Below are 18,583 nucleotides of genomic sequence, written 5' to 3'. Positions count from 1 at the left end.
CAGGGATATACATACATTATATACACTAACTATCACTGTAAGTTACTTCGAAATTGCGTTTCTTCGAACTGAGAAAGTCTACGAGAGGACCATGTTAATTACTAATCTCCTTTTGCATACCCTACTGCGGTGACTCAGGGCGCACGTAGATACGACACACGATCTACGATGGGCAAAGTGGGGGACCAATGGCAACCAGAATGGGGAAACCAACAAAGCTGGAGTAGGAGAAGCTCTAATATGCTCCAGAGTTCCTACTATACAGCGCTAAATTAAGGAAACTCCATTACACGTCGTTCCAAATGGAATTAAATGACCAGTTTATAGGTCTAATATATATACGTGCAATTGTATTGAAAAAACAATCGTATATACAAATACGCAGTTGACGAAAATTCTCACTGTTTATTATTGCACTTGTATGTATGCATTTTTTAAATCTATAAGTTGATTGTTCGCGTTACACAATTACCTCCTGGTGAACCGATTCATTTGGAAGCGAGTTTCCCGTGATTCGTCGTTTAGAATAAGTCTCGAAACGTACTCGTTCCGGCCTAGGCTGGTCTCTCGAACTTCACGCCCCCTTGTTCCTAACGAGTTCAGTTCGTCTCTATGCTGAAAGAGCAATAAAGACTGCACATCGTGCGCACGGGATCGTCGTGATCTCGAACGATGGGAAACTGGAGTGTTCGAAGCGCGACGATTGAAATTGCACGTGACCAGGTGTTCCAAAGCTCGAGCTCATAAGCGTTCCCCGATACAATCACTGGAAAAGCGTGTCCCGTTCGACGATGAAACGAAAAACCGTTCCATGGGGTTCGTTTCGCTCGGAAACCAAAAAGCTGTCTATGGAAAGCGATGAATAAAATCACCTGATTCACGATGTGTGTATGCGGATAACCGAACGGGTTGTGTGTACGTGTACTTTCCGTATGAAACGTACAGTTTGGCCGACCGAGGGAAGGATCACGTCACGAAATGGGGGGAGGAGCCACTGCTCCGCCCTGCCACGTGTCGTCCCGTCATTGGCTGTCGCGTTTAACGGGAAACAGTATCGAATGAGTACAGTATTAAACGGTGTTTCATTCGTTGAGTTTCTTATTCTCATCTCACAATCGTAATCGAGACTCAGTCGGCCAAACTATAGCAGCAACCTCTCCGGGCGCGTTTTCGTGTATATAAAAATTCCTCGGTGCCATTACGACACGGTACGGATCGCTGACTCCTCCTCCCGACACACAGTCTTGTTGATCCCTTATATATATTTTCGAGATCGATTTTTCAGCGAACCGTAAGGAGACTGCAATTGTACGTACCCCGACCCCTAATATTCTATATACAACATACGAATGATACACACGTATTTACGATACTACGAATCGTTTCACGTAACGTTAGTACGCCGGTTCCAGGTGAACGTTCGCACGACCAGACGCGGTGATCTTCGACGATCGAGAAGTACCGATACCTACCGTTTCGTTCAGTGTTTGTTTGTTTTGTTTACTGGGACACAGTATGTGATCGAACGAATCAAAATTATTCATAAAGGGACTCCACGAGACTTAGCTTTTGTACAACTCGTCGCGAATGTGTCGTCTATCGTGTGCGGTGCTCCGATCACGAAACGTTGCGCGGATATTCTCTCTCTCTCTCTCTCTCTCTCTCTCTCTCTCGAGCCTCGAAGCTCAACCGCGCCACGAAACTCTTTGCTCCGTTTTTTCACCCGTGAATTGCGTCTCCCATATTGCCAAAGTTTTCATAATTATCGACATTCTTAATCGTAATCACGCGTACCACGATATTTACCGGGTAGAGGCTGTGTAATGCCAAAATGTTTCTGGCCACCGATCGACTGGCCAGAGACGACTAATTTACTCCATCGTAATCGATTACAGATGACTTTAGAGGTTCAAGCGATCGTTCAACGACTCCTCCCCTTCACCCTTCCCCTGATGTATGTAGCTCGCAATTAATCCTGATCTCGTTAGATGTGTAGTGTAGAACGATCGACGGTTTTACACCGGAACGTGAGAGTATTAACTGGATTTCCGCCGGATATACCTACCGTTTAGAATAGTCCGCCCGATAAGCTCCGCGGGTGGTCTTGTTTCCACTGTAGTTGTTATTTAAAAATCCTGTTTCATTATTGTTACCGTCGTCGTTGATATTTCGTTCGATTATGTTCCGTTTCACGGTATCGTTCTCACGTTGATCGAGACACGGCCGTTCGAACAGCGTCGATCGGACGTGTGCAGAACGATCCTGTGTCGATAAAGGGTAATTACGGATAGAGTATTTCGTTTTTATTTTTTTATTTATTTTGGAATGATCGATATTTCAAAGGGTAGAGATTTTATAGTAGCACCGTCCTTGAGAATCGTACAAGTATCTTCCTTGTGAACGAATGATATTACGTCCGACAGTTTTTCCGTTTATTGTGCCGATCGAATATTATAACGCAGAGTTCCCTCTTTATAAGCACGCGACTTGGCACACGTCGATGCGATTATAAGAGGCGATGAACGTGATTTTGATTCGAAGCGTGATTATTTAGAAGGAATACTGTGATCTATAGAAAATATATAATATATTTTTTGTACCTCGGTTATGTTCTTTCATTAGGCGACACTCAGATATTATGCTCCTCGCACAATAAGTTCCCGTGATAGCGTCGTAAATGAAACCGTTTTACCGATCGTGTATTAAACTGCGTTCCTTGCGTTAATTCAACGACTTAATTAATTTTATTTAAAGCGACTCGACCATCCTGGTGATGGTTGGAATTGTAAAAGAACGTCGCGAAACTTCGTTCACCGGTGTTCCGTTTAAATAAACGACGAATACAACACTCGTAGGGGTGTCCGATTGCAAATCGGATGCTTTCTCACGTTTTCTTTTCGTTCGTCGACGCGCATGTGTATGATACAGGGGAGGCATTACGACGTACAAGATTCGGTAAATTAATTTTGGACTACCTTGTATATTCTGTAATATAGTATATATTTGTATGGACGCAAATATATATGCTCTATGAATGAACACTCGACGTTCTTTTTTAAGCTCAAGACTCATCAACTTTTAGCTCCTCGTCCAACCTTCCAGCGAATAAAGTATAAACCGTAGATCGTTTCGATAACCGTGGCTAGGAAAATAATTCGCAATCGTTGTGCGTGACCTCGCACCGGTCGTTGTTTTCCTCGAATTCGTCCCTGCTTGGTAACCACCCGGTCATTCCACGAGACTCACCTTGAGTAGTAATCTTAAGAGAATTTTGTGCAGCTCTGATCACCGGCGACGTTTTGCACAGTAATAGTCTGATGCAAGCGGAATCGAGGCCATCTACCCTTTGCATCAATTGATCGGGCAGGTGTTCGTTTTGTGTATGCTCGATTAATTTCTGTATCTTGAAAAAAAAAACGTTTACCAACTGTAGCCTTCAATATTAACCGAAGGACATTTTCGTCGAGGTGATTAGCATCATTCTATTATATATTTAACGACGCTCCCGATTCAGTACAAAATAAATAACACCCAAACTTATTTTTAAATGTAAGAGAGATGAACTAAAAATATAGAAACATATACAACTCGTAAAATTATAGATGGTTTCTATAAAAAAGGACAAGGACCGTTGAAGGACTCTTTAATTATTTTATCAAGAATAACTTACTCTTTCGTTTTTGCTTTCCATAATCAGTTTCGCCGGATTCCAGGTTGAAGTCTCCTCCTCGTCGTCCAAGTTCCTCCCAATGTTCCCTTTCGAAGGCTTCAATTCGAACAATGAGCTTATCTGCAAACGTGAACGCAAATACACGGCATTAGAGAATGAAAATGTTTCATACTTGAATGTTTAAGGACTTTATACGTGCCATTTGCGCGAGGAATATGACACTATTCACAGCGATCGCCGTGACTTTCTGCGAATCGAGGCCAATCAGCCGGAAGAACGCGGACATCACGCTAGCAGGCAGGAAACCTCCTTTTTCTTTCGTGCCTTCGTCCCCTCGTTTTTCTTTCTGCTTCCCGCCTAAGCTTCTAGCCACCAGATCGGCGATATCTCTCGCTGTTTCTAAGTAATTCGTCGCGTACTCTAAGCCTGCTTTTATTTTATCGAGTACTCCTATAACAATAAAAAAATAGAATATATTTACAAATTTTAAGCCATTCGCAAATTAAAAATACGATCTATCTATGTACATCTTAATTATACCACTGGTACTTCTTTAAAATCTTACACAAATTTTATTATTTATGGGCAAAGTGTTAAGAGAAGGTTCACTGTTATTCAAATTATATTTCTTCCTTACTAGTGCACACCCATTGGCGGGTCTTCAATGAAATAAAATCCTTGTTAGAGAAACAATAAAGAAATTTTGCTGTACATTTTTTATTTTCGACTTATTGTAAATACCTGCAATTATTCGTAATCGGAAGATCATCTCCTTAACTTACCATCCTGTTCTCCAGAAGAATCAACGACAGAAATCCCCATAACAGACACATAGATCAGGGTGCACAGAAGCATCTGCATCGTGACGCTACAGAGTCGTCGGCGATACTGAAAATCAGACTGAATCTGTTCATAACGGGTGTTAATTACACATTTCCACCCCGTTGAGCTCTAACGTTATTGTTCACGGCCACGATGACCGACGATTTGGGACTCTCCTCGCTTTGTCAACCAAGCAGGAGAAACAAGATCTACCGATTCGGAGGATAGTTCTGTTTAGAAACAGTACAAAACGAGCTTCGCTCGAGTCGAGAAGGAATTTTCACATATACTTTGTGCTAACACAGTCGGAATATTAATTAAAGCAATCGAGATATTAAACTTAACAGTGTCCCGCTGATTTGTAGAATATATCGGAATACTGATACTAACATTACAACATTCGTATTTTTTGTAATCACAGATACCGATTATTTCTCTCACTACGAAGAAAAATTTTAAATACCTAATAATTACGGAAAAAAAATTGTCAATTAAAAGACGTGACAGATATCCCCGGTCTCCCCTATGTCGTTAATTCATAAATCGATCTCGAAAACGCTGTCGGTTTTCAGGAACCCGAACGCGTCACTTATGTCCGTGGCTTTCGTTTTATTCGTATTTTCTTGTTTGAAAATCGCGTCTGGGAATCGAACGACTTTATACATGGACGAGATGCGTGGCTTGAGCGAGCTGCCGATGAGCGAATTGATCCATATGAAGTCTTCCTTCGGGGGCGAAGAAGGTAAATCCTACCATTGGTATAATTTCGAGGGAGAAATCATTATGATAGTAGACGATGAATGGTGAAACAAAGAATTTAGCAACATTATTTTCATCTACATTTGTGTCATTGATGTTTACACTCGCATATATGCAGACTTCCTCGAGGAGGATGATGAAGCCAGTGAGATATCGAGTAGAGCGTTATCCCTCTCGCTACCAATGGCGTTTCCCTTAAAGAGAAATATTAAGAAGAACAACGAAAGGCCAATGAGAAGATACGGGGAGCACTACGAGGAGAAAGGAAAAGACACGAAAATCTCACAAATATTCCAGCTGGCGGTCACGGCGTTATCGTTTCTGGCTTTCGGCGGGTATTTGCTCACGCTCATAATAACAGCTATTCGCCGAAACTCGGGAAACATGAACAACGGAAATGTGATTGTTCTATCGGTGAGCTCTTCAATATAAATTGTTCGTAACCCAGCAAAATATTTAACAGAGGATGTAATCTTCTATATGTATAACTCTCATATGTATAAATTATTTTACAACACCGTGAACTTGTACAGATATTCACAATTTTTTTAGACCAATTAGAAGAAGCTTATTGGCATTCACTGATAATTGTTATCTACTTCGCTTCATCCATACTTTTTGAGTTTCAAACGACGAATATAATTGTCAATTTGGTAAATATGAATCGGGAAACCTAGAAATGTTAGAGAAATTAATTTGAAACATTCTTAGAATAGTTTTTTTTCGTCAACAGAGTTTAATAATTCAGGGGCTCACTACACAAGCCATCCTTATCAATATTTTTTCAGGAGAATAAAGAAATATTCTGGCATCCTTAAAATTCCCTAAGAAAAGATGAATTTTCTTTTCAGAATAAATTGGGACATAGTTCCTGTTTGATAGTTAAGTTCCACGGTGTGACTCTCGCTTCTGACCACTAGAATCTATTGTTGTCACAAATTATTTTGGTCTTTTCTGTTACGTTTCCCCCCAATTGCTCAAAATGGCGGCTTTTCGTCGAAACTAGGAGACGCGTAGAATAAGAATTACGATCATTTTCTTATCGAGTCGGTTTCGCTCGATTCCATTTCGGAAAACTGTGCACAACCATGATTGTAAAACAAACGCGATCGCCTGGCGCCGATGCAAATTGCGTGAAAAATTACGTCAGTTTCCTGAAACGCGGGAATGCTCCGATTCGGAGTAACCGATGAGCTTGATCGAGTCTCTTTTGCGTTTCAGAGCTTGCAGGGACTGCAGCAGAGCTATAATCGGCCGAAGAGGAACGTCTTCGTCTTCGATCCTGCAGAAAACGATTTCGAGATCGAGAAGCTTTATCAGGGAATGATCATGTTGTCGCGGTCTTATGCGATGTACAATTAATTATTGACACGAAATTATTGAATCATTAATTATTGACAGTAGGATATGATATCGAGTAAAGTTAGCCAAATCACATGCAACTCGTGAAAGTAAATGATCTGACAAGGATTGATAGTCTTTCCTTCGTAACAGAAATTTTCGTAGACTACGAATATTTATTTATATTGCTATGATAATCCATATATTAATATTTTGATCTAGATCTAGAATTATAGAACGATTTCTAAACCTTTGTTCTCGGAAATTATAGTCGCACTGAATAAGTTTGAAGAAAAGTTATGGTTACAAATCGTCGCTCTAGTTCTTAAGTGTTCTATACCCAACAGTTTCTAAACTGAGAAAACTGAGTTTAAAGTTTATGACGTTTAATATTATTGTAGCAGGAAAGTAGTGAAATAATCGAACACTGTATAATATCATCTACTGAATAGCTATTCACTGCAATAGTTAACAAAATTGTATCTTATTACCAACATAAATTTTTAATTGTTGTTAGTATTTAGAAATACAGTCATTAAGAAGAAAAATTGCAAAGTTTCGGAGTTGATACTTGAAAGAATATTTTTTTCTAATTTGAATTTTGTTTATATTATGGTTAATTTGTATACTTTGGACCAATGCGACGTACCTAGATTGATTAACTAAATTTTTTTGAAAAATGGAGTTAGAGCAGTTAAGATCTCGAGCGACGAAATATAGAATTCGGAATGCAATAGAATGAAATGCAACGAAAGGCGAATCCAGCTCATCATGGAAGCAGAAACTGTGAAGCTTTAGCTTCCCACGCTTTTCGTGTAACTTTTTGTCTCGAAAGAGAAACGTGATCGACAGTTCCACGGGCGAAAGATTTTGTAATGGACGCGTCCGAGACTCTCGCGATCTCGATCGACTCAATTAAAGGTTCGATTATCATGATCCGGCGGACTCTTGGAAAATCCTAAAACCTAATAAAATCGAATAGAGGATCACGGTGTGTACATATCCCGAGGAATATTCTTGGCGTGTGGGTAGAGAGGCTGCTTCAAACATGGCTCTTCAAATAAACACCTAAGTGACTGTATACTCCGAAAGTCTGCATGCAAAGATAACCATATGGCTCCCAGAGATATCATCGACCATACGTCTCTATGCTATTATTTCCACGGATATGTATAGCCCGAGTAGCATTTTTTGGGATCATCATTTTCTTTTCCATATTTTTCAGTAGATCCGTTCTTTGCTTTAGCTGTTGATCCTCGTTTCGCGGCAAACTCAAATTCATCGATGTGACTGTGAAACCAAACTGTTAACAAGGAAATATTCATTTCTAAAATTTGGTTAAATTAAATTAGAAGAACGTAAATCTCAGAATTTTACAATAACTCAATTGATTTAGTAATTCTGTCTTCTTTATGAAATATAATTCTATTACCTTTTTTCACAAATTTATTTTATAATTGTGTTCGGACAGAATTCTAGCAATTAAGACAAATATAGACACGTTCAATTTTCATTCCATTACCAAATAGATAATTTTATATATATTTTGATTCGAGACACTTCACAGTTCACATTAATATATCGTATATTTTGTATGGTCCATAAATTTAACATTTATCATTCCATTTAATTAGGTTCATTGATAATAATTTAATTATTCGTTAGTGAATTACAATCACCCTCGCAGTTATCGATGATTCGATACATTATATCTACGTATGGACTCAAACATATCCATCTAATGAAAATGAATTTCTCTCTCGATGATTACAATCGTAATAATAAAATGTATCGAAATAAAGTTACAGTGTTTCCATTTCCGGTTTCAATAACATCCGCGACGTTTACAATTTCGGAAGCGTGTTCAGCGATCATTTATTATCTCTCGTGATGATTTATAGAAGGGTTGGGTATTTATAATATTTACTTAAATTCTGTAATATTTACTCGGCGGTAAGCACGAGGAGAGGATTTCTCGCGAGCGGCGCACCATGGAGTCTCGCAACCCCGGCCTCAGAGACTCATCATCATTCAGGGACCAATCTTCTCTAGAGACACGCCTACAGCATCTCGCGTGGACCAATCCAGCGTCCGAAATTGCAGCGAGCTCAGATGATTTTTTTGTTCCAAGCCCAAAATCTCATCTGAAGATGGCAGGAATACGTTCCTCGCTCATTCATTCTTATGCATTTCCGTGAAAGTCATTCTACAACTATCATCTTTCTGGTTCTCCGTGTCTCTTAATTCTCTCCGATCATCTCGAATCGTCATCGATTAAAATGTTTGCGATTCACATCCTTAAAAACTTATGTTTACAATCGTGAATGAATCGTCATCTACGATCATGAGAAAAAGTGTCGAATATAGTGACGTGTATTTGTTCCGGTGAACCGATTTATTGGGAAAAAGGATGTCGTGAATTTTTAAAGTGGAAAGTGAATATAAGTAAGTGTATAAAGTCTGTATAAAGATTGCAAGGATAAAGGATTTTAATCGAAAAATAAAAATGAACGAAATCAAGACTCGCGTTGTCGGTGGAACGAATTGTTCGAAGCAGTTGAAGTTCGGCGTAGAACGCATATTATCGGACGAAATTTCGTCGAAGAGGACAGGTGAGATCTGGATATAGTGTATAATTATGTAATTCGTTAATTACATATTTATGTTTCGTTGTACTTGTGCGAACGAGTTTTTGAGTAAAATTGTGGCATTTCGAAAGATGTACTCAGGCCGCTTCCGGTACAATTCTCCACGGTACGGTGTCCTTGCCCCGGTAGTTGCGTCAGGTGCGAGGCCCTTCGAATCTGCCCTCCGTTTTCGTACGGTCAAACTACGATCTCGGGGAACTACGGGAACACGAATCATGGAAACGGAGTGATCGAGAACTATGGAAATATTTATCGGCCCGCTCCACTTCGACCTGTTCCACGACGTAAGTTATAAATTATAATACATTAAAAATTTCACGTTTCCAACGTCACGAATATCATTACCACAATAATCGCTTGAAAATTGTTGCAAAAACCATAGAATTATTAAGAACTATAAGTTTATTTTCCCCGACAATTGTGTCTTGTAATTTCTTACCACAGATACTTTTAAGTTGTCCGTTTTTATACATTTTACACAAATCGATACTAAACCTACATCTTAAATAATATTTTGTGTAACATTTATGCATTTGTGTACTTCATGTCAAATTTAAAGCAGCACTATCTGCATTCTGTGCTTTTAATAAATATAAACTACACTATTTCATTTAAACCTCCTGCAGTGTTCAACAATCTATTCTATTATTTTTCCTTGAATTAAATCGGGCTTGAATTACAATCTAATTAGGGAAATATATTTCCCCGTCACTAGGTTATAATATGTGTTAGTTATTGGTGTCAAATTATTTTAGAAGATTCTATAATAAAATACATAATTATAAATCAAACATTGGCTTTGGTTCAAATTATCTCGATTCAAAATGAAGTTCAAATCGATCATTGTTACAGTTTTTATTTGCCCGTGGTTCACACGTAGTTAGAATATCGTTTTCTCTGTACTTGTATCCATTCGTAAATGAATCACTTATCTGGTTAGAAGACAGAACATTTCATCGTTCGGACCAATCGATAATTTACAGACCCCCCAGTTCGCGGGGCGTTTAGATCGTCTTATAGCGGAAATCATAACGGGAGCCCCGGAGAGGCTCGTGAGACGAATGTTGTATTGCGTCATTAACAAATGCTACCATATGGGCCACTGTCTTGTCTCTCGAATACTCGCCGGGGCAAGTAGGGCAAAATATTTACGCGCCAGTGTATTCCCGTGTTTCCTGTCCGTGTTTAAACGACATCTTAAGTGCCACCGTTGGTTTACACGCGACGTAAACATCGGTTTCGTCGTTCCCCTTTTCTCGGTTAGTTGAAACTCTGAAATTTAGGCTTAATCAGGAGACCCTTGAAATACCATAAAACATTAATCACGATGTTGCAATACGATTAATTGTCATCGACACGATATACATACACGTTTGATGACGTGTACAGTTATCAAGTTACGAATTTCAGGCTTAATTTATGCATATCTAATTTTTGCCACCAAAAAAGATCGGATCATTGACAATTTCTCTGAAGGAACATGTATATATTTCCTTTGGTTTCTAAAATATCTATTATTTTTCAATTATTCCAGATTATTATTTAATCCGCAGGGTATCGAATTTGATCTCACGAGTCCGTCAATTTCTTAAAAAAAACGGGAGATTTTATTTACTCAGAATTCGCATGAATATATTTCTGACGCATTCTTCAATCCGTGCAGGGAGCCCTAGATATGGGCAAACTTAATATCTAGATAAAGAGTTTCGAATAATAGATAAAATATGAAAGAAAGTATTGAACATTTCAATTTTTATATTGAAATGATATTTCTTTTTCAATGAGTAGACACTTGGCAAACGATTATTTACTCTTATTGACTGTTTACCGTGTCATCTATTTTTCACTCTGTACTATTCGAATAAAATTATCCACCATTGGGCAAGCATGCATTACTTTTAAACAACCTTTGGACGATTCAGAGCTGCCCAGAGCGTTCAAATCGATTCAACTAAAGGCACGCCTCGGTATTCGTCAATCACGGTTGCACCTTCAAAGAGCACAGAGTCTAAGCAGCTGCCCGAAATAACTATGATCCTACGTCGTCCAATTCATTCGGAGTACCGTACCAAGCGGAGAGGGAACCGCACTGTTTAAATTCGTACACATGTTGTATACACTCGGTAGGGTTGTAAATCAGCCAGAAGTACCCAATCGCGGGGGCCTCTTGTCCGGGTTCTTAGGATCTGTTGAAACAGACACCCCCGTCCACAGGCCACAGACTACAGTTTACAACCCCTGTCACGTCTCCTCCTAATTTGTGATCCCCGTCCACGGTGCATCGTCGACGAATCCGCCCCCACCCTCTGTGGGTTGTTCCCGTTTTATGAATAGAAACCGACGGAGTCACTGTATATACTTATTTATTTTGAATACTGCACCAAGATATCCTTCACGTTTACAGCACCGATTACTTCGACGACTGCGCCGAGTAACCAACCGGAGGCGAACACCAGGAGGAAGAGGTCCTGGTCGAGGGCTGTGTTCAGCTCGTTGCAACGGAAAGGACTGGAGAGAAGGTTCTCCTTGCAGAAGTATATAACCAAACCCGACAGGAGGCAACTTGCGGCGACCTTGGGACTCACGGACGCTCAGGTAGATATTGTTCCCTTTAAGTAATTGTACGAGCTAGGTGAAAAAATCCTCGGGTTTTGTGGGAGAGGTATGTGTGTAGAGTCTTCTGGTTGGGTAAGCTTGGGATTTAGAAAATGGTGGCGAGTGAGGAACTGCCGAAATGGTGATGAACTTATAGCGTTGAGGACAAATTGAATTTATGACGAAATAGTAGAATCGAAATTGTTCAGTCGACGTAAATCGGAAAATTATATTAGAAACGAAATTTCGTAAATCGTTTGGAACCATTACGAGAACACAGAATATATTTTCTATTCAGAAAAGTCAGGATATAGTAGAGTAATTTGTATCTTTCGCGTAAAAGGAATCAAGTTCTTACAGTTTACACGGTTTTCTGGGTATTATCTTATACGTAAAGTGACGAGAAATTTTTGTGAGGTAGTACAATGGACAATTTTTCTTGTCTTTTAGGTGAAGGTCTGGTTTCAGAACCGCAGAATGAAATGGCGTCACACGAAAGAGGGCGAGAACGCTTCTATAACGAATCCAGACACGCAAAAGGACTCGGCGAAAAAATTAACGAAGGATGATACGAAGAGTTCAGTGGGAAAGACTGTTTCAGAGGACGAGGAGGATGTCGAGATTGAAGTCGACGTGTGAACGCTGAAATGTACATTAAATATACAGAATCTAGTTTGTAATTTGTAACGATAAATTTGTACTAGGAATAAAGTTTGTATGAACCTAATGATTTCGTGTCCCCCGTTATGATCCCAATAACAGTGAAATTGCAGTGAACGCTGAGAAGTTACTTCCGAAAACGTTCGTTCGCTACCGAGGCAACTGTGTCGTTGTTTCTTATCACGTCAGCTGTCACAGATTCGGTGCGTGGTATCTACGGGAAAATTCATTTGAGAAACGCTGGTTAGTAAGATTTTTAATTTTGTGTGGGTACATCGTCTCTGAAAGATTATTATTACATTTATGTGAGAGTCATTAATCACTGAAGATATTACCACCGAGTCAGAAGGTAATTTCTTTGAACATTGATAGACACTGTAAATCATTCGCGAAGATATATAAAACCTGGTGTCATTAAAATACTATACTTGGTTGTTTACTCTATAAAATAACAAGAAATTCGATTAACCGTAGTCATGATGCAACGAATTCTGCCGAAAGTTTCGTCGATGTCCCGACAATGTTCGGCGATGAAGGTGGCGAAGCCGTTGACAACGAACGAGAGCCAGAAATGTCTGAACCTTAGTGCCTCGAACATAATCTGCAAGTGTATTCGAAATAGTAAATATTTTAGAATATCTATTGAATAATTTAATAATGATCAATGTTACAGCGGCCACATCTATGAATCAAAGCCAAGCAACGGTGATCACGGATACTCTGAACAGTGTGGAATCCATTCCTTTGTTGGATCCAGTTGAAGTCTCGTCGTCCTTTGAGATATCCCAGCCGATGCTCGATGCGCAGATCACCGTGGACAAATCACCGTTACCTTTCGAAGAGGTCCCTGGACCGGCGATCCTGAAACTGTGGGAGAAGTATTGGAAATACGTGCCGTTCCTCGGTACGCAACTGTTTTCCAGTCTGCTAATCAACCGATTCACCAACGGTACGATCTGTTGGAAGTACCGATAGGTCGAAATCCGAAGATCCCAATTCTTTACGCGGAGAATTTTAGGGAGTCTGTACGACATTTAACAGAAAAGTCTATAATAAGATCGGTTAAAAGTCACTTGTTGGGAATCGGAATAAAAAGTATCATTGGTTCTTCGGGTTTCTTTAGCAGGTTTAGCTTAGAGAATGCAACATGATGTACACTTTTATATATACCGTGCAACGAAAGTAATCGAACGATACTGTAATCAAGGTTTCGCTATCAGAATGTAGATACAGATTCCTTTCGATCGAATACTTTTATTATTCCCTGTAAACATTGTCAAAGAATTTTCCAACCATCCCTTCTTCCGAAAAAAAATCTTAATATACCTCTACTCAGTGAACTTGGTGCCTTCAAAAAGAGAGACCATAGATGTGTTACTAGGTCCATATTGTTTTAAAGACCAACAGGTCACTTGACTTAGAAAGGTCGAGCCAATATTTCTGATCACTGAAATCTGTATTCCTTCTGGGTCCATTCTATTTAGTCAGAACAGTATCACGAGGCGGCAACGAATATTCGAGTGTAATACTGATTCAAATTTGGGTCCATTGTTCAACAGCACTGTATTCGATAATTCTTCGGCGTTCTGTCTATTTGCGCGAATGATTTTATTAAACCTCAAATGAGTCGTTTCCAGGACGCCTGTCGTGGAACCGCAACGTCACGCCGCTGAAGTATCTGTTCAATGAACACGGATGCATTGTGAGGATCAATGGACCGCTCTCGGGAGATATCGTTATGATCCACAGGTACGATACTTTCCCATCGCTTCCTGAACAGTTATCTACTGATTAAATGATTGTTGCAGACCTGAACACATAGCCGAAGTGTTGAAACAGGAAGGGAACACACCGATTCGCAGTGGTATCGATATTCTACAGCACTATCACCTGCATCATCGCAAGTATCGTCTAGCTGGACCATTCTCGCTGTCAGTGTACACTAATTAATGAATTCATGAAACATTCAGAATATTATCGACTGTTGGCATTGTCGTTTAGGCAGGGTTCAGAGTGGCTGGAAGTCAGGGATGCAGGATCGACATGGTCTGCGACGAGCTGATAAGCAGGGTATACAAAATACGCAACAAACAAGACGAAGTGTGTAACAGCATCCAATAAATTGATATCAGTATTTATAGAAGGCCTAGGAAACTAATGTAGAATTTTAATTTCCAAATCACCAGGTACCCAGCAATTTCCACGAAGACATCATACGCTGGGCGATGGAATGCTTCTCCGCCGTCACTTTCAACAAACACACAGGTTTCCTCGAAACCTCTGGTTACAACGCCACGTCCGAACCATCGAGAATCATCAGTGCTTTAATGACAGCTCACAAGTACATGAATCGCTGCGAAACCGGCTTCCAAGTCTGGCGATTTTTCCTGACGCCGTTCGCCAAGAATCTATTCGAAGCTTGTGACATTCTAGACGGGTGAGTTTAATATAAAACATTCCACATTGTGTCTCAGGAACGAATAATTGAATTCTTTACTGTCAGTGTCATCGGGAAGCACGTCCGTCAGGCGCAAAGTAAGCTTCGAAGTCGATCTCTCTCGGGGTACAAAACAGGGAGCAAAGTGAAAGACACCGAAGTGGACTTGCCGGTTTTGGAAAAGTTCCTTGTAACCGATGGCATCCAGCCGGATGACATCTGCACGTTGCTGATGGACATGATGATTTTAGGAGTACAAGCGGTAATAATGTAGAAATATAAAAAAATAACGATGCAAAATTACTATCAAGTATATTATACAAAAATACTAAATTAGTTATTAGCACCACATACTTATGGTCTGTTTCACGAAAGAAGATGCCTGGGAGGTAGGCTCGACTTTTCGCGGTGTTGTCGCGATCCCGAGACATCTACGGCACTTGTGTCTCTTTCACTCTTCGCGTCTTGGCCAATGACGTTCTACCGTCGACGTGCGTCCTCGTCTACGGTCGTCTGTCTCCATCGCACGTATTACAAACCTCTCGAGAAGGACCTACCTACAATCTCAAGTAGTGGAGACTGTATTCGGCACTCGCCTGTCAATCATCCATTGTCTGAAAATGGCGGAGAATGTCGATGAGACGCTGAACGTTTTCACACGTCAAGAGTTTAAATACATGAATAAGAAAAAGTTTATTTCTTTTGAAAGAATGTATTGTACCCAAATATTGAGCAACATATTAAAAGGGGATTAAATTAATACGTAGGTTATTAAACGCTACACGTGGAAATCGCAGGGTAAAAAAGGAAGTTGGTTTACCGAGCGTCTGAAAGAAAGGCTCTCGTGCCGGAGGATGGAAAGAGATACACAGTGGCATTGAGATCTTGACAACGTCGCACGAAATACGCAGCTCGCGTTGGATCCCTACCAGGCCACGCGCCGAGGCATCTTCTTTCGTGAAACAGACCATAGTTATTGACCACAGCCTAGATGTCTAGATCTTCTATCGTGGATTCAAGTGTTATCTGAATTTTCTGTTCAGACCGCGAATTGTGAAGCATTTCTTTTGTACCACCTGGCGAAGAATCCAAGGACCCAAAGGAAATTGTACGATGAAATCGTGAATGTTCTACCAGACAAGGATTCGCCCCTGACAAAAGAAACTTTAAAGGATATGCGATATTTGAAAGCGTGTTTCCAAGAAAGTTTGAGGTAGCGGTTAAACGAACGATCATTTAACGAGCACTATTATCATTTACAGAATTTTGATAATTTTATTACAATTCAAGGCTGCGTCCAGCGTTCCCATATTTCACTAGGCTATTACCGAAGACAATATCTATTCACGGATATACGATACCTAAAGGAGTAAGTGATCATGGTTAATGTGGTATTATCAGTCTGTACTATTAATTAATCTTAACTATCGTAGACGTTCGTCATAATGGCGAATCAAATATCTTCTCAACGAGAAGAGAACTACGAGGATCCACAGAAATTCCGGCCGGAGAGGTGGTTGACCAGTTCCTCCGAGGGGAATGCAGAGTTCAGCTGTCTGCCTTTTGGTTACGGCACGAGGTCGTGCTTAGGGAAGAATATGGCCGAGACGACGATGATGTTACTGACTGCGAAGGTATTCGAATAAATACGCATTGTTCACGTGAAACTACACAAATTTTATTTCATTTATTCAATGGAATATAGTGGAGATCGCGATAGAAAGTAATAGTTTTTGGTTGTCATGAAAAGATAGTCTATATTTTAGTAATAGTTATCGTAATTTATTGATTATTTGTTATCATAATGCTGTCCCTTTTATTTAAAAAGTTATAAGCCCTGATACAACCTACCCCTGTTACTTTCAACCCTGGTCTTCCCTACCCACATACATTTCCAAGACAGTTTTCAAATCATTACTATTCCTACTGCTTTTTCCAGCTGGTACGACAGTTCCGAATTGAGTACGATTATGCCGACATCAAGAGCAGCTTCATGATGGTAAACGTGCCGAACAAACCTCTACGATTCCGTTTCGTTGACAGAATCTAAGGTCCGCAACGATCATCGACGGGAATCCGTGGAATTCTTTCGTCATTGTAGTCAGCAATACTTAGTTTTTCGTTAAGTTAATAATGTATAGAAGATAGGTAAGAAGTACTTCAGCATCAAGTTTCAAGATAACAGTAACTGTAACTTCATGCTCAATTCTGTTAAACATTCAGTCCATCTGGAGACGAGTAATAAAAGTTGTTGGCCAAATTCTCCGGTCGTTTCGTTTCTGATACATTCACACGCGTAGTATCGCCCTTAGTGTCGAGAAATATGTGAAAATTGTATAAAAAACCTGCCGAGAAAAATGGAAATTACTATGTATAAGTGTTATTATCCGATCCATGGAATTGTAATTCACCTGGCCGCAAAATCTCAATGACCAAGCGGTCAAAAATCCGGCAGAGTGAATGGCGATCGGTTTCTGGCACCTTTGTATAATAATCACCGCCTCTTTACGCACTCCTGGAGTCGCGTTTAGCCACGGAGAATCGTAAACCCGCCAGGCGATATCCTGCGCCTGTTCAACGTGCTCGTGAATCTCACAATTTAATATTTCCTTAAGTAAAAAAACCTCACCTCTACGATCATCACGTCGGCCGCGTAACTACACATCAGAAATCTGAGCATGGAGAACGCTGTGAGCATGAAGAACTTTGACATCTCGAATAGGGGCAGGCCCTGAAGGAATTGAGTTAATGTAAATGCGTTCGCAATATACAGTAAAGTCTCCATGAGAGTTTGAAACTCGGTACCGCTTCAAAATTTTCACGGTGTCTATACAGCAATTCTTTTCAACACCTCAGAAATCTACCCCTCCCCCCCCCCAATGGTGGGGATGGTGTGGAAACTCTCATGAGGAACTTCCTATCCAACTCTTATGGAGCTTTTACTGTATTACGAATTATGAAATCAGAAACACTCACGTGTGCTATTACGAGGCCGGAAATAATCACTGATAATGTCACAGCGATTGTGGATTTGATCGCAAGTGGTGCCATAAGATGGTTGACATCGTCCGCGTAGCTACTCAAGAAACGAATGGACTATCAATTGTAGATCTATCTTTATTAACCCTCTGACTGACATCGGTGACTATAGTCTCAATAAAGACGCTCATTATCTACTATCAGCCCCTATGCGGCGCTTGGTAGCAATCGTCACTATCGACACATTTAGACTATTTATGTTTAACTATTTGTATAAATCGAAAATATTGATACCGTTGAAATGGTCAGAGATTGACCTTTTCTGCTCGTGTAATATCATTTGGAATCATTAACTTAGCGTTTAAATGCGCTACAGTTAGCGATGAATTGTTTTTACGTTTTCCTGTAAATTTTACGAAATATAACATACGCCCTTCTTCTAGACACCCATTCAATTAATTAATTATGTGACGTAATAATTCAGGGCTGAATGGATAATCCATAGACCACATGTTTTGGTCAATTTCATACGATCCATGTGCCAATCAAGAGAATTTAACTTGCAAAAGTTACGTTTAATAACGATTTTTAAAAATGATTAATGCTTCAGTTCTATCGTATATAGGAAGTATTTTCTTCCCGAGTGACAATCATTCAGAGGGTTGAAGATAT

The 18,583-nt window shown here is 39.9% G+C and overlaps 3 protein-coding genes across 3 annotated transcripts; all 3 read left to right on the top strand.

Moving 5' to 3' along the window:
* The first annotated feature begins 5,155 nt into the window (after positions 1 to 5,155).
* On the top strand, positions 5,156 to 6,613 carry LOC107194385. The gene is made up of 3 exons (XM_015584004.1): positions 5,156 to 5,234; positions 5,370 to 5,665; positions 6,473 to 6,613. Exons 1-3 carry the CDS (start codon positions 5,156 to 5,158, stop codon positions 6,611 to 6,613), a joined length of 516 nt encoding a protein of 171 aa, XP_015439490.1.
* A 2,479-nt stretch (positions 6,614 to 9,092) lies between these two features.
* On the top strand, positions 9,093 to 12,474 carry LOC107194437 (H2.0-like homeobox protein). Its single transcript, XM_015584059.1, has 4 exons — positions 9,093 to 9,204; positions 9,312 to 9,524; positions 11,645 to 11,835; positions 12,286 to 12,474. Exons 1-4 carry the CDS (start codon positions 9,099 to 9,101, stop codon positions 12,472 to 12,474), a joined length of 699 nt encoding a protein of 232 aa, XP_015439545.1. The 5' UTR covers positions 9,093 to 9,098.
* Positions 12,475 to 12,974: 500 nt separating this feature from the next.
* On the top strand, positions 12,975 to 16,982 carry LOC107194429 (probable cytochrome P450 12a5, mitochondrial). Its single transcript, XM_015584051.1, is given in 12 exon segments — positions 12,975 to 13,121; positions 13,123 to 13,444; positions 14,133 to 14,244; positions 14,304 to 14,426; positions 14,497 to 14,525; positions 14,528 to 14,595; positions 14,682 to 14,932; positions 14,999 to 15,194; positions 15,976 to 16,145; positions 16,223 to 16,301; positions 16,366 to 16,566; positions 16,872 to 16,982. Coding segments are annotated over 12 exon segments (1,809 nt in total).
* Positions 16,983 to 18,583: the final 1,601 nt, after the last annotated feature.

Source organism: Dufourea novaeangliae, unplaced genomic scaffold (genome assembly GCF_001272555.1).
Source record: "Dufourea novaeangliae isolate 0120121106 unplaced genomic scaffold, ASM127255v1 scaffold39, whole genome shotgun sequence".
Taxonomy (NCBI): Eukaryota; Metazoa; Arthropoda; class Insecta; order Hymenoptera; family Halictidae; genus Dufourea; species Dufourea novaeangliae.
This window is presented reverse-complemented; position numbering and strand designations above follow the sequence as displayed.